The sequence below is a fragment of the Muscardinus avellanarius genome (genome assembly GCF_963383645.1).
Source record: "Muscardinus avellanarius genome assembly, chromosome: 4".
In the NCBI taxonomy this organism is placed as follows: domain Eukaryota; kingdom Metazoa; phylum Chordata; class Mammalia; order Rodentia; family Gliridae; genus Muscardinus; species Muscardinus avellanarius.
In genome coordinates this window covers 116,193,229-116,210,107 of record NC_137789.1, presented here as the reverse complement: position 1 = coordinate 116,210,107, position 16,879 = coordinate 116,193,229, and the positions used below count along the sequence as shown (strand labels likewise).

Sequence of the window (16,879 nt, the reverse complement as noted above, 5' to 3'; positions counted from 1 at the left end):
ACCCGCAAAAAAATAAAAAAATAAAAAAATACCAGCCATTCTCTCCAAAACAGATGGCAAAAACCATTCTTCCTTGGGTCTAGGAGTATAGCGCACTAGTGGAGCACTTGCCTAACGTGTGTGCAGCCCTGGATTCAAGCCCCAGTGCTGCAGAAACAACAAAAAAACAAGTCATCCCTTTTTGTCAGTGCTTCTTGAACACAGCTAGAACCTAGATTCAAACCTTAGATTTTTGCTTGAGGGTCTGCTTTGTGGCTGGTAGCACTAACATTGAATCAGTTGCCAAATTCTATTATTTTCTCAGAAACTCTTGCCTTTTTATTACCTTTGCAAATGGCTATGTGATCTTGAGCTAGTTACTTTAAACTCTGGGGCCCTTAGTTTCCTTCTAGCTCCATCTGTTTTAGTCAGATTTTCAGCACTCTGACCAAAATGCCTGCCAAGCAAAATTTAGAAGAAAGATTTACTTAGCTCATAGTTTTAGAGGTTTCAGAGTATTTTTAAAATTTTTGAATTTTGTGGTACTGGAGATTGAACTTGGGCATTCCACTTCTGAGCTATACCCCCAGCCATATATTTTTTTTTATTGCAGCCCTATTTTTGTTTTTTATTGTACCAGGAGCATTCTAACTTTGAGCTACACCCCCAGGCCTATTTTTTATTCTTTATTTTGAAACAGGGTCTCACTGAGTGGCAAAGGGCCTTACAAAGTAGCTGAGGTTATCCGTGAACCATGATCCTCCTGTCTCAACCTCCCAAATGCTGGGATTATAAGCGTGTACTACCACGCCTGGCTCCCCAGCCCTATTTTTTATTCTTCCTTTTGAAACAGGGTTTCACTCCGTTGCAGAGGGCCTTACCAAGTGGCTGAGGCTGGCCATGAACCTGTGATCCTCCTGTCTCAGCCTCCCAAGTAGTGGAATTACAAGTGTCTGGGACCACACCTGGCTATCAAAGGTCATTTCTTCCTTCTTTTCTTTTCTTTTCTTTTCTTTTCTTTTCTTTTCTTTTCTTTTCTTTACTTTACTTTACTTTACTTTACTTTACTTTACTTTTTGCGGTACTGGGGATGGAACTTAGGGGCAGTCTACCTCCAAGCAACACCTCTGGTCCTATTTTTTATTCTTTTTTGAAACAGCACGGAGTTGCAAAGGGCCTGGCTAAGTAGAGGCTGTCCACAAACCGTGATCCTCTGGTCTCTGCCTCCTGAGTGCTGGGATTACAAGCGTGCGCCACCACGCCTAGCTACTGTGTGCTATCTTGAAACCCTCAATTCTCCTATTTCAGCTTCCCAAGAACTGGGATTATAGATGTGTTCTATGAGACCTGATTTCCAGGTTAACATGTGTGTTGGTGTGTGTGAGAGAGAGACACAGACAGACAGACTGGGATCAAACTTGGGCATTCTACCTCTAAAGTCTCTAGGTTGTTGAAAGGCTCACTATGTTGCTGAGGCTGTCCTTGAACCTGTGATTATCTTTTCTCAGCCTCCTAAGTACTAGGATTACAGGCATATGCCACCATATCTGGTTTAGGTTAATCTCAGAGCATATTTCCATTTCTCTCTCTTCTAAATTTCCAGCCAAAATATTCTCTCCTTCATATTCCTGAGTCACTCTTATAAAAACTCCAAAGAAGTGATAATGTTTCTTTATATTTTAAAAAGTATAGTTGGGTGGGCTTGGTGGTGCATGCTTGTAATCCCAGTACTTGGGAGGCTGAGATGAGGTCGCAGGTTCGAGGGCAGCCTCAGTTAGTGAAGCTCTTTGCAACTTAGTGAGACCTTGTTTAAATAATGAAGAAAAAAATGGGACTGGGTATAGCTCAGTATGTATAATAGACTGTAACTTGTAAGCCTTTCATTATAACGAATTTTATAATCTTTAGTTGTATCCATATAAACATTATTTTAACTGTTTATATGTATCAACTAACATTTGTAAGTTATTTTATATTAACTTTAAATTAAAAAGATATATGTATGCTTTTATGGTGGTAGTGATTGAACCCAGAGCCTAGAAAATGCTTAATCACTGGACCACAACCCCAGCCCTTAACTTTAATTTTTTTTTTTTTTTTTTTTTTTACAGCACTGGGGATGGAACCCAGAGGCATTCTACCTCCTAGCTACACTCTAGCCCTATTTTTTATTCTTTATTTTGAAACAAGGTCTCACTGAGTTGCAAAGTAGCTGAGGCTAACTTCCAACCTATATGATCCTTCCTGTCTCAGAGCCTTCCAAATGCTGGGATTATAAGGGTGCACCACCATGTCCGGCTTCACTATTTTTTTTTTTTTTTTTTTTACTACTAGAGATGAAACCCAGGGGCTTTCTACTCCCGGGCTATACTTCCAGACCTTTTTTATATTTTATTTGGAAACAGGGTCTCACTAAGTTGCTGAGAGCCTAAGTATCTGAGGCTGGCTTCGAAGCTGTGCAATCTTTCTCTCTCAGTCTCCCGAGTGCTGGGATTACAAGCGTGCGCCACCACACCTGGCTACTATTTTTACTAATAGGGAAATTTGTGCTTCAGGTGATAAGGCCTTTGGTTATTTTTTTTTTTTTCTGTAATGAAACTAGCAATATGATTATTTAAGGTAAAAAAATCTGACTTATTCATTGGTGCTGGTCACTAATTTCCAAGTGATTAATGTCTTCATCTTCAAAAAGTCACAATCATAAAATGCCTTAATTATACATCCATTTGTTTAAAGAAGAAAAAAAAAAAGAAAAAGAAAACCTCCGCAGATTAGTTTTGACAATTTGCATTTATTTTTCCAGTTTTTTCTCACCGTAGAAATTAGGGCTGTTGCTGGGCGTGGTGGTGCACATTTGTAATCCCAGAGCTTGGAAGGCTGAGATAGAGGTTCAAAGCCAGCCTCAGCTACTTAGTGAGGCTCTCAGCAATTTAGTGAGACCCTGTTTCAAAATAAAGTATAAAATAGGTCTGGGAGTATAGCCCAGAGGTAGAAAAGCCCCTGGGTTCCACCCCCAGTACCAAAAAAAAAAAAAAAAAAAAAGAAAGAAAGAAAAAAAAAAGAAATTAGGGCTGTTTGTGACTTTTTTTTTTTTTTTTGGAACCCAGAGGCATTTGACCTCCGAGCTACACCCCCTGCCCAATGTTTTATTAATTTTGAAACAGGGTCTCACTGAGTTGCAAAGGGCCTCACTAAGTAGCTGAGGCTGTCTGCGAACTGTGATCCTCCGGTCTCAGCCTCCCAAATGCTGGGATTACAAGCGTGTACCACCACGCCCAGCTGTTTGTGACATATTTTTAAAATAAGAAGGTGGAGGAGGTGGTCCAAGCCCTGTAATCCCAGTTAGTGGGAAGGATGGGGAAGATTAGGGCTATGGCAGGAGGACTATAAACTTTGAGGTAAGCCTGGACAATTAAGGCTGAGTGTGTAGTTAAGTGGTAGAGTGACACTGAACTCAATCTGCAGTATTGCAAAATAAGAGTAGGATTCATAACACCTTTTAAATTTTATGATATATTTAAATTTTTAGGTATGGATTTTAAGTACTTTATGTTCTAGTTACAGTTTTGAGTTTTTCAGAGAGAAGAGGAAAATATGTTTTTTTTTATTAACTAATGAGGCATGGTAGAATAGGGTTTTGAAACTTAACCTCTGGCAGAATTAAACAGATCAAAGAGTTGAAATGTTGCCTTTTAGAAATATGTATTTGTGCTGGGCGTGGTGGCGCACGCTTGTAATCCCCGCGCTTGGGAGGCGGAGACAGGAGGATCCCGCAGGTTCGAAGCCAGCCGCGCTGGCTTAAGAGACCCTGCTTCCAAAAATAAAATAGGTCTGGGAGTGTAGCTGGGAGATAGAGGGGCTTCCAGGAACCCCAGTCCCACCAAAAAAAAAAAAAAAGTATTTGGACACTGGGGACTTAGCTCACTGGTAGAGCATGTGCTTTGTAAATGTAGACCCTGGAAACTGCAAAATATAAAAATAAAGATAGTAAGCCATTAAGTTTGGAAATCTATGAAACAGAGTCTCAGTCTGGTGGGTGGGTTATTCTTGTACAAAATAGAAGAAACATTTTAGTAGCATGTATGAAAAGAACCTTTTTCCTTTTAATTATGTGCAAAAAATTTTAATTTTTTTTTGTGTAATGGGGTTGGAACCTAGGGGGCATTCTACCTCTGAACTATATCCCCAGCCCTATTTTTTTATTCTTTATTTTGAAACAGGGCCTCACTGAGTTGCAAAGAGCCTCACTAAGTAGCTAAGGCTGTCTGTGAGCCCGGATCCTCCTGTCTCAGCTTCCCAAATGCTGGGATTACAAGCGTGCACCACCTTGTCCAGCCTTTTAAATATTTATTTATTTATTTATTGCGGTACTGGGAATGGAACCAAGAGGCATTCTACATTTGAGTGACACCCCAGCCTTATTTTTTATTCTTTATTTTGAAACATAGTCTTACTGAGTTGCAAAGGGCCTAAGTAGTAGCTGAGGCTGTCCATGAACCGAGATCCTCCTGTTTCAGCCTCCCAAATGCTGGGATTGCAAGTGTGTACCACCATGCCCAGAAAAAAATTGTAATATACTAACAAAGATTGCCCTAAATTGGCATAGTTTCTGTCCAGAACTAGAAAGTTGTCTCATCTAAGGATGTAAAGGTTTACCACATCTTTTAGCCCTCAGTGTACCATTAGAATACATTTGGCTTCGGTTTTTTTTTTTTTTTTTTTTTTGTACTGGAAATGATACCCAGGGGCATTCTACCTTTGAGCTACACCCTCAGCCCTACTTTTTAGTCTTTATTTTGAAGCAGGGTCTAAGTTGGAAAGGGCCTAAGTAGCTGAGGCTGCCCCAAAATCGCAATCTTCCTGTCTCAGCCTCCCAAGTACTGGGATTACAAGCGTGTGTCCCTATACCTGGGGGGACTTAGTTTAGTTTTTAAGAGGTTCTTTTTAAAGAACAAAGAATGTTTATTGTTTTAGATTTGGAAACTCAGCTGGGCGTGGTGGCACATGCTTGTAATCCCATTACATGGCAGGCTGAGATAGGTTTAAGGATAGCCTCAGCAAGACCGACATCAGCCTAGTGAGACCCACTTTCAAAATAAGAATAAAATAAGGCTGAGATATATATCAGAGGTAGAATACCCTTGGCTTTAATCCCCAGCACTAAAAAACAAACAAACAAATAAGCAAACAAACAAACAAACAAAAAGAATTGAAAACTCATCTCCTCACCCCAATTTTGGGAATCAAACTCGGGGCATTACATATGCTAGGAAGGCACTCTTACTGAACTACATCGTTTGCTTTTACTGTATGGTTCATAGGACCCTTTTTTAAATCTAAGTTATATTACATATGCTTCATGAAATTATTTTACCTATGTCTTGAAAATCTTGCCTTTTCATTATAAGGGTTATCTTTGCCAAATCTTTCTGACAAGTTGAGAATTATACATTCATATTTGTAGCATTATTATAGCTCCTATTTATCAAGGGAATGAATAGTATTTTAGTATACTTTCTTGTCAAACCTTTATTTTTCTATAATCCTCCTCTTTATGCACCCAATAACTGAAGTGAAGTGAATTTAGTTCTCATTTGCCTTGTAACTTGGTGATTATAAGTTAATGTAGTTAGAATAGAACCTGGGACATAGTAAAAATAAATGTTAGCAGTTAGGCCTGACAATTCTGTTTGGCTGCTTTCTTACACAGGGCATTACTGAGCCAGACTTTCTAAGTGAATTTTACTGGGCTAATTTATTCCTCCTTCATTTTTGCCTGTCATTGACTCCCTCTTCAGGCCATCTTTTATTTTTTGTGATAATGGGAATTAAACTCTGAGGCATTCTACCTCCAAGTTACATCCCCAGACCAATTTTATTTATTTGGAAACAGGGTCTCACTAGGTTACTGAGAGCCTCACCAAATTGTTGAGGCTGTCCTCCCAAATTATGATCATTCTCTCTCAGCCTCCCAAGTACTAGGATTACAAGCATGCACCACCACACTCAGCTTATTCAGGCCATCTTTATTTTAGAGTATTAGTCAGAATTTGCCTGGATATGGAATGTCTCAACATACTGTTAATCTGGCTTTCTAAAGAACTAGGCAGCCAGCCAGGTGTGGTGGTGCACACTTGTAATCCCCGCGCTTGGAAGGCTGAGACAGGAGGATTGCACAGGTTTGAAGCCAGCCTCGGCTACTTAGTGAGAGTGAGACCCTGTTTCCAAATAAAATATAAAATAGGTCTGGGAATATAGCCCGGAAGTAGAAAGCCTCTGGGTTCCACCCCTAGTAGAACTTAAAAAAAAAAAAAAAAGAAGAACTAGGGCAAAAATGGCCAAAACTATTCCATTTTGATGGGCCATTTGGGAAAAAATATGTGATTTAAAAAAACTTATGCAGATAGGAGGCTGAGACAGGAGGATCACACAGGTTTAAAGCCAGCAACAGCTGCTGAGTGAGGCTCTCAGCAACTTAGTGAGACTCTGTTTCCAAATAAAGTATAAAAAATAGGTCTGGGACTATAGCCTGGAGGTAGAAAAGCCCCTGGGTTCCACCTGCAGTAACACACACACACACACACACACACACACACACACACACAATAAATAAATAAATAAATATAAATAAATTTAATAAAATAAATTATGTAGAGAAGTCCATTTTTGTGTGTGTGTTTTCTGAAATGTCAACTATTAAATACTGTTCTCAAGGCATATAACTGTTACATTTCTTAAATAATGCTTTTTTTTTTTGTGGCACAAGGGCTTGAACCCAGGGGCATTCTACCAATGAGCTACACCCCCAGCCTTAGCTTTTATTCTTTATTTTGAAACAGGGTCTCACTGAGTTGTGAAGGGCCTCGCTTAGTAGCTGAGGCTGTTGATGAACTGTGGTCTTCCTGTCATAGCCTCCCTGCTGGAGTAGCATTTTCTTTGGATAACCCCTTGTTCCCTGAGTATGGTATTCCTGTGTATAGATGAGATCCTTTTATGGATACTTGGAGAATTTCCAGGTTTTTTTGCTGTTAGATATGTAGTGCTGAAAATACACATGTTCTTAGGTGCATCTTTAGAATAAATTCCTAGAAATGCGATTGCTAGATGTGATTGGTAAATACTAATTTTTTTTTTTTTTTTTTTTTTTGGTGGCACCGGGGATTGAACCCAGGGGCATTCTACCTCCAAGCTTCATCTCTGGCACTAATTTTTATTCTTTATTTTAAAACAAGGTCTTCCTAAGTTGTGGAGGGCCTCACTAAGTAGCTGATGCTGGCCGTGAACCTGGATCCTCCTGTTTCAGCCTTCCAAGCATTTGGATTACAAGCCACCACACTATTAATTTTTTTTTTTTGATAATGCCACATTTTCTCCATTAGAGGTGGTTCTTCCTCTAACAATATACAAAGATGCCTCTCCCACCCTCAGCCTTACCAACAACTTTTTTTTTTTTATCATTCAAGGAATATCTAGGAATATATGGTTCTCCTTAAAAAAACAGAAGCATTTTTATTTATTTATTTAATTATTTATTTTTTATTTATTTTTGGTGGTACTGGGGGTGGAACCCAGAGGCTTTCTACCTCTGGGCTATACTCCCAGACCAATTTTATATTTTTATTTGGAAACAGGGTCTCACTAAGTTAAGTTGCTGAAAGCCTCACTAAGTAGCTGAGGCTGGCTTCGAACCTGTGTGATCCTCCTGTCTTAGCCTCTCAAGAGCGGGGATTACAAGCGTGCACCACCACGCCCGGCCAGAAGCATTTTTAATAGCAGGCTTTTTTTTTTTTTTTTTTTTTGGTGGTACTGGGGATGGAACCCAGGGGCCTTCTACCTCCATGCTACACCTCCAGACCTATTTTATATTTTATTTGGAAACAGTCTCACTAAGTTGCTGAGAGCCTCACTAAGCTGTGGAGGCTGGCTTCGAACCTGCAATTCTCCTGTCTCAGCCTCCCAAGTACTGGGATTATAAGTGTGCCATGCCCTGCTCAATAGCAGGCTTTATTTTGGAGCAATTTTAGATTCACAGCAACACTGAATCAGAATAGTTCCGTACACCCCATTGCCATTACCACACCATGCATTGCTTAACTTTTCCACTATCTATATCTTGCACTGCATTGTGCATTTGTTACAGTCAGTGAGTGAGCCTACATTGACACGTCATTATCTGTAGTTTACATTGGGTTATTCTTAGTATATTCTAAAGATTTTAGCTGGACACTCAGATGGAAACCTGTAATCCCAGTAGTTGGCAGGCTGAGACAGAAGAGTGTAGATTTGAGACCCTCATGGAAATCAGACTCTGTTTCAAAATAAAAAAAATAGAAGGGGCTGGAGGCCTACCTCAGTGGTAAAACCCTCCTGGATTTAATTTTTCAGTACCATAGAAAAAGTATTCTAAATTTTTAACAAATGTGTAATGACATAATGCAGATTAGTTTCACTGCTGTAAAAATATTCTGAGCTCTTCCTGTTCATCCTTCCCTCCCCCAACCCTTGCCAATCACTTGTCTTTTTACTTTTTCCATAGTCTTTGCCTTCTCCAGAATGTTACATGGATTTTGGGCTCATAGTGTGCTGCCTTTTCAAAGTGATGTCTTTCATTTAGTAATATGAATCTAAATTTTCTCCATATCTTTTTGTGTCTTTGATGGTTCATTCCTTTTTAGCACTGAATACTATTTCATTGTTCAAATGTAATAGTATTTATCCATTTACTGAAAGATATTCTTGTATGATTCCAAGTTTTGACAGTTGAATAAAACTGTTACAAATATCCATGTGTGGGTTTTTGTGTGAACATAAGTTTTCTTTTGAGTAAATACCAAGGAATGTGATTATTGGATCATATGTTAAGTTTTTTTTTTTTTTTTTGGTGGTCCTGGGAATGGAACCCAGAGGCTTTCTACCTCCGGGCTATACTCCCAGACCTATTTTATATATTATTTGGAAACAGGGTCTCACTGAGTTGCCGAGAGCCTCACTAAGTAGCTGAGGCTGGCTTCGAACCCATGCGATCCTCCTGTCTCAGCCTCCCAAGCGCTGGGATTACAAGCGTGTGCCACCACGCCCAGCTAATATGTTAAGTTTTTTAAGACACCATCAAACTTGTCTTTCAAAGTTGCTATATTGTTTTTAATTCCCACAGCCACTAGATAAGATGTCCTGTTACTTCATATCCTTACCAGCATTTGGTAGTGTGAGTATTATAGTTTTTGGTCATTCTAATAAATGTGGATCTCAGTGTTTTAATTTGCAATTCTCAGATGGCATATGATGTTGGGCATCTGTTCCTATGCCTGTTTGCCATCTGTACATCACCCTGCGTGAGGTATCTATCATGTCATTTACTATTTTCTAATCAGGTTGTGTTTTGTATTCTTATTGTTGAGTTGTAAAGAATTCTTTGTGTATTTTGGATAGCAGTTCTTTGTCAGCTGTTTCTTTTGCAAATATTTTCCTCCAGTCTGTGACTTACCTTCTTCTCTGGAAATCTTTTTGTTGAAGGTTAGCCCGTATAGACAAGTATACTATTGATTCCTCAGTGTTGTTCCTTCATTTCTTTTATCATTGAAGTTGAGCATCTTTGATATGAGTAAAAGAAAAAGCTGTTTCAGTTTTTGTATGCCCTTTCAGTTCACATCTTTTACCTACTTTTCATGTGAATTACTGATATTTTGTTTCCTTAGGAGTCTTTAAAAATTGGGAAGGTTAGTCTTTTGAGATATGAGTAACATTTTTTTCCTTATTTTTCTCATCAGTCTTTTGACTTTGCTTTTAATTAGTTTTGCTATAAAAATAACTTGAATTTCCTCAAATAGGTACATGGAATCTCTTCCTCTTTCTCAGCTTACCACTTAGCTTAAGCATTACTGTCTTCCAGAATTCTTCCTAATATTTTTCAAGGCTTAAATAAGTATCTCTTGCTCCCATTGTGTTTTATCTTTATCTTAGCATTGCTCATAATTATTTCATATTTTTCCACAAACTGCAAACCCCTTGAGAACAAGAACCCAGTTTTATTCATTTTGTGCATTTCGTACCTGCAGAAGTATTCATAATATTAGTGTTTGATATAAATGATTGTTCCTTGAAATTTGATCACATTTACAGCCATTGCTCTCTAATTTAAATACTCCTCATTTGTTATTGTGAACCGACCAGTCTTACTCATTGCTTTTGTCACCCTGTCACTTCTTTGAAGATTGTTCTGGGGAGACATTGACTTATTTTGGGGGCCTCTATGAGAAATAACAGGTCTTTTATATGTTTTACTTTTTTCTTCACAATAAACATTTGTAGCCCGTCGTGGTGGTGCATGCTTCTAATCCCAGTTTTGGAGAAGCTGAAACAGGAGGATCACAGGTTCAAAGTCAGCCTCTGCAACTTAGCAAGACTCTGAGAAGCCTAGTGAAACCCTGTTTCAAAATAAAAAATTGGGCTGGGGGTGTAGCTTGGAGGTAGAATGCCTTTGGGTTTAGTCTCTAGGTACCAAAAATAACAATAATAATCAAGATTTGTAGGAATATTTTGATGTAAGTAATGATCTTTTAAGTCCTTTTCTCTTTTGGGGGGGACAGCATGTTACATATCTTGTTTTCCTTTTTGTTTTTGTGTTTTTATGATTTTATGAAAACATACACAAAGTATATGCAAAAAATGAGAGATTAGTGTAATGAACTTCAATATACTGGGCACCAACTTAGAGTCACAAACTCAGTACCAAGGTAAGTATTTAAAATAAATATCATTAGAATTTAGTTTCCTAGAGGCTATCTAGGGCTAACTTCTCATTTCAGAATGCTGGATATAGTAATCCAGATATAATTTGAATTGCTCTATATGCAGGAATGTCGACCCTCTTGTTGTAGTCCGTTTTGTTATTGAATAGCTATTTTTGTAAATGTGCCAACAAACCTTAATTGATCCAGTTTTAATCACTCAACATAAGGCTTTTAGTTTACTGAATTCAGTAATTGTAGCTTCTTATTTTAGCTAAAAGAAAACAAAACCTTTTTTTTTTTTTTGGTGGTGGTACTGGTGTTGGAACCCAGGGCCTTTCTACCTCCGGGCTATACTCCCAGACCTATTTTATATTTTATTTGGAAGCAGGGTCTCACTAAGTTGCTGGGAGCCTCACTAAGTAGCTAAGGCTGGCTTTGAAGCTGTGCAATCTTCCTGTCTCAGCCTCCCAAGCACAGGGATTATAAACATGTGCCACCATGCCCAGTTACAAAACAAACAAACAAACTTTTAAACGGCGTTTTAGAAAAAAGAATCTCATACTGGTCCTAGTGAAACACTGACAAACGTTGCACATCTCAAGGATATTAAGGAGACTAGAGAAACAATGTCACTTTCTTTACTGGTTTGTCAGTGATTGGCTTCTGATGATTTTTTTTGGAGGTCAGTATTTTAAACTAACTTCTGATTTAAAATTTGAACACTGTGTGTGTGTGTGTGTGTGTGTGTGTGTGTGTGTGCGCGTGCGCACGTGCATGTTACTTGGGTTGAACCCAAGGCCATTCTACCTCTGAGCTATACCCCCAGCCCTATTTTGTATTCTTTATTTTGCAAAAGGATTTCACTAAGTTGGGGGGGCATCTCTTTAATTAGCTGAGGCTGGCTTCAAACCTGCTGTCCCAAGTACTGGGATTACTACGCCTGGCTTAAACTTGAACACATTTAACCACATGTGGAGATTTCATATCTTTTGATGTCAACATGACAGTACATATAGAACCTGTCATTTATGGTCATTGCCTTTCACTTCTTTACTAGCGTAGATGCTCTATTTATGTGAACTGTAAAAAAATTATTTTCCATTCAGAAATTGCCAATTCAGAGTCGGGCATAGTGGTGGACACCTGTAATCCCAGTACTTGGGAGGCTGAGACAGAATTGTAATTTCGAGGAAAGCTTCTACAAGTAGTGAAACTCTATCAACCTAGTGAGACCCAGTTTCCAAATAAGAAAAGAAATGGGGGTGTAGCTCAAAGTTGTCTCTGCGTTCAATTCCCATTACTACCAAAAACAAAAAATTGCCAATTTAGCTTTTTTCATTAATTTTAGCACCACTTCACTGTAGTATCTATATGGTACTATCTGGGCTTAATTGCAATTTTATTGTTAAAAATCAAACAGGCAGGTGTGGTGGTGCATGCTTGTAATCCTAGCATTCGTGAAGTGGAGACCGGACGATCGCGGTTCATGGACAGCCTCAGCTACTTAGCGAGGCCCTTCGCAACTCATTGAGACCCTTTTTCAAAAACTAAAAAGACTAAAAAATAGGGCTAGGAGTGGGGGTATAGCTCGGAGGTAGAATGCCCCCTGGGTTCCATCCCCAGTATTGAAAAAGAAAAAAAAAAAAAGAAAAAATCAACTAGCCAATTTATTAAAATTTTTTTTTAATCTGGACTCTTCCTGGTAATGATTTTGAATGGAGTACATTCTGAGAGACTCTTTATGAACTCATAACTATTTTATCAAGATATTCAGGTCATTTAAAATTCTGAGTGGGTTGCGTCATATAATGTTATTAGTATTTTGCCACAATGAGAATTATGTATGGAACATCAGTTTGTTAGATTTTTCAAGGTAACTGCTTATTTTTGGTGTTTTTAAGCATTTCTTAGCTTTTTTTATATAAAATAGATTGAATATACTTATTCTCATTGGAAGTTTAAAGTTAGAATGTAATGTCTCTCTTCTTGACTTCTGTTCTGTAGAGCAGGTTGTTGCCCTGGATGCCCAAAATATCGTAGCTGTTTCATGTGGAGAAGCTCATACATTAGCACTTAATGACAAGGGCCAGGTGTATGCTTGGGGTCTCGATTCTGATGGACAACTTGGCCTACTAGGATCAGAGGAATGTATCAGAGTACCCAGGTAACAAAGGTGACCACAAAGAGGTCCTTCATTTTTAATAATATTTGTTTATCTAAATTATCTGCTTACTGTGAGCATGTAAGCATTGACATCTAATTATTTCTGTCCTTTGAATCATTTAAAGAATTTACTAGGTAAATTTAATTTGGGTTCAGGTATGACTGATTAGGTATTTTTATATACTCTGTTATTTTCTCCACAATCATTAGAACTTCTATTTATGTTTGTAAAGAAAAGACATAGGGAATGCCTACTTCATTATAAATTTTCTTTTAGTAGTATAAACTGATTTAAGCTAATTATTCTATCTTGAATACCCTAGCTATTGAAATATTCATTAAATATCAGTTGATTGCATGCTTTTCTCTTAACTTTTCAGTCTTACTCTTTTTTTTTTTTTAACCTGAGTATGGAAGTTCAAACATACTTAGTGTAAAAATAATTTGGTCAGCTGGGTGTGCTGGCACACGCTTGTAATCCCAGCATTTGGGAGGCTGAGACAGGAGGATCACAGACAGCCCCAGCTACTTAGTGAGACCTTGTTTCAAAATAAAGAATAATAAAATAAGGCTGGGGGTGTAGCTCGGAGGTAGAATGCCCTTGGGTTCCATTCCCAGTACTTCAAAACAAACAAGCAAACAAAAATTCATTCACATTCTACTTTTTTTATGAAGCAGTGACCACAGTTTAATTACTATTAACTCAGACTTACAGAATTATTTCAAAATTCAAAAATAATGCCTAATCAACATTGTAGTTTCTCAGATTTGTATTGGACATACTAATTATTTAATATTAAAAAATGTAAGAGTATGGACAAATCCAGGGGAAAATACAAAGATCTAAAGAAAAGTATTCACTTTTTTAGATATATAAATAATAGCTCACATTTAGTTTTTTAAGTTATATTAATTCTAGAATCTTTAAACTCTTGTTCTTTCTTCCTAGTTATAGTTATAGGGACAAACGAACTCTCCAGGGAACCAAGGTATTCTTAAACTATATTTAGATTTATTTTAGGTAGCAATTTTTACACATATTAATGTGTTTTATTTTTAACATTTGATATGGTTTGTTTTATGAACTAGATGCAACTACTAGGATGAAAAATAGAGCACAGGAATTAGTATATTTCAAAACAGGAACTTTGTTTTATAATGAACTCTCTTTTTAATTTTTTGGATATATCACATTCATGTGTTTAAAGAAAAACATATAACAAAATTCTCCCAAATTCCCCAAATTTCTCTCCTTTTGTTTTGCAATAAGAAATTAACTTCCCAGTAAGTTTATAGTGTTCATTACTGATGATGTTATTGGGAAGAAAACATTTTTTCCTTAGGCTGAGTAATTTGAAATTTCTGGACATTTTAGTTTTTTTTTTTTAGAAAATGATAATTTGCAACCAGATTATTATTGACTAATAATACAAAGCATTTATGGAAACACAATGAAATTCACATTTGACCTACTTTACTAGTTTCTTTCATTTCTCTTCAAAATAATTGTTGTAGAATGAGATTTCTAATTTAAATTTAAAATAATTGTATTTTTGGGATGTAAAAGGATTTATATGTTAGATCTTCTATGTACCTATTCTCAAATTCATGGCTCATGGCAAAGTAACCCTTATACTTTTTTGTTTTGTTTTACTTCTGGTATAAGGGATTTCAGTCAGTAATACAGGTGAATAATAAATAAAAAGGTAATTATAAAGAGTTTTAAGATTTATTTGAAGGTTGCCTGATAGTAAAGTATGTATTTATTTAGTTAATTACTTTTTTTTTTTTTTTTTTGGTGGTGATACTGGGAATAGAATGCAAGTTATAACCGCAGCCCTATTTTATTTTGAATCAGGGTCTTACTAAGTTGCTGGGGCTGGCTTTGAACCTGTGATCCTCCTGTCTTAGCCTCCCAAGTATTGAGATTATAGGCGTGTGCCACCATGCCTGGATTATTTACTTACTTTTTTTGGCGTGTGCAGTATTTTTGTTTGTTTGTTTGCAGTACTGGGGATTGAACCTAGGGGCATTCTACCTCAAAGCTACACTCCTATCCCTATTTTTTACTCTTATTTTTTGAAACAGGGTCTACTGAGTTGCAAAAGGCCTCACTAAGTAGTAGTTGAGGTTGTCTGTGAACCATGATCCTCCTGTCTCAGCCTCCTAAATGCTGGGATTACAAGTGTGCACCACCAAGCCTGGCTCTTTTTTTTTTTTTTTTTTTTGGTACTGGGGATTGAACCCAGAGGCATTCTACCTCTGAGCTATATCCCCAGCCCCATTTTTTATTCTTTATTTTGAAACAGGGTCTCACTGAGTTGCAAAGGGCCTCACTAAGTAGCTGAGGCTCTCCGCAAACCGAGATCTTCCTGTCTCAGCTTCCCAAATGCTGGGATTACAAGCATGTGCTGCCATGGTTGGCAAATTGTGCTTTTTTTTTTTTTTTTGGTGGTACTGAGGGTGGAACCCAGGGGCTTTTTTTTTTTTTTAACCTCTGGGCTATACTCCCAGATCATTTTATACTTCATTTGGAAACAGGGTCTCACTAAATTGCTGAGAGCCTCACTTAGTAGCTGAGGCTGGCTTTGAACCTGTGTGATCCTCCTGTCTCAGCCTCCCAAGCGCTGGGATTACAAGCGTGCGCCACCACGCCTGGCCCAGTGATTTATTTTAATATCACTTTTTAGATGTATAACTTTCCTTAGGTGGTTTAAGAATGTAGAATTTCACATACATTATGAGTAAATGGATTTTTTTTCTTCTTCTTCTTCTCAGGACTGGGGATGGTATCCAGGGGCATTCTACCTCTGAGCTACACTCCTAGCCCTGTTTTTGATTCTTTATTTTGAAATGAGGTCTCACTGAGTTGCAAAGGGCCTCACTAAGTAGTAGCTCAGGCTGTCCAGGAACCACGATCCTCCTGTCTCAGCCTCCCAAATGCTGAGATTACAAGCATGCGCCACCAAGCTTGGCTTTATAAGTGGTTTTCTAAAAATTAGTCTTTATAAATTTACATAAGAATCAGAAAAGTAAAGATTCATATTAAGCTATTACCTTTTTTCCCTACCCAGTACTGGAGGTTGAAACCAGTCTTACTCATTGCTAAGAAGGCACTCTTCCACTGATCTACATCCTCAACCCTTTTAAAATTTGAGACAGGTTCTCACTGAGTTACCCAGGCTGGCCTTAAGCATGTGATCTTTCTGTTGAGTAGCTGGGATTATAGATGTGTGCCACCAGGTATGGCAGAATGTCACTTTCTTGACAATGAAAAAATGTGTGTGTGTGTGTGTGGGGTACTGGGAATGGAACCCAGGGGCATTCTACCTCCGAGCTATACCACTAGCCCCTATTTTCTAGTCTTTATTTTGAAACAGGGTCTCACTGAGTTGCAAAGAGTTTCACTAAGTAGCTGAGGCTGCCCTTGAACCACAATCTTCCTGTCTCAGCCTCCCAAATGCTGGGATTACAAGTGTGTGCCACTACGCCTGGCTTTTTTTTGGGGGGGGTGCTCGGTGTCAAACTAATGCATTTTAGGCATTTAGGCATTTGCCTAATGCATTTTAAGCAAACACTACCACTGAGCTACAGCTCTAGCCCCTAAATTCATTTTTATGCTATTAGATAAGAGTATGATTTAAGCAGCACTCAAGAATGTGAAATTAATAATAAATAGGTTATATTTAAAACTTACTAGTTTGCTGGGGAGTTTATGTTTTGTTTTTGGTTTTGGTGCTGGGGATTGAACCCAGGGGCATTTTACCTCTAAGATATATATAGTCCTTTTTATTTTGAAGCATGGTCTACTAAGTTACTGAAGCTGGGTTTGAACCTGCAATCTTTCTGTCTCAGACTCTCAAGTACTGAGATTATGGTTGTGTACCACCATGCCCAGCTTATACGTAAAGATTTAAGCCTAATTTTATTACCCTTTTTTTAGGTACTGGGGATGGAACCCAGGGGCATTCTACCTCTAAGCTCTACCCCCAGTCCTATTTATTTAT

At 37.9% G+C, this 16,879-nt stretch overlaps 1 protein-coding gene across 4 annotated transcripts in view; it reads left to right on the top strand.

The window, feature by feature from the left end:
• The window catches only part of HERC4 (HECT and RLD domain containing E3 ubiquitin protein ligase 4), a gene marked incomplete at its 5' end in the record, with an annotated part of 110,088 nt that overhangs the window by 13,037 nt on the left and 80,172 nt on the right, over positions 1–16,879 (top strand). For all 4 annotated transcript variants that reach the window (XM_080694272.1, XM_080694270.1, XM_080694271.1 and 1 more), the window contains one exon: positions 12,714–12,873. In XM_080694272.1, the coding sequence (XP_080550398.1) occupies positions 12,714–12,873 (160 nt within the window). The remainder of the gene's footprint in view (positions 1–12,713; positions 12,874–16,879) is intronic.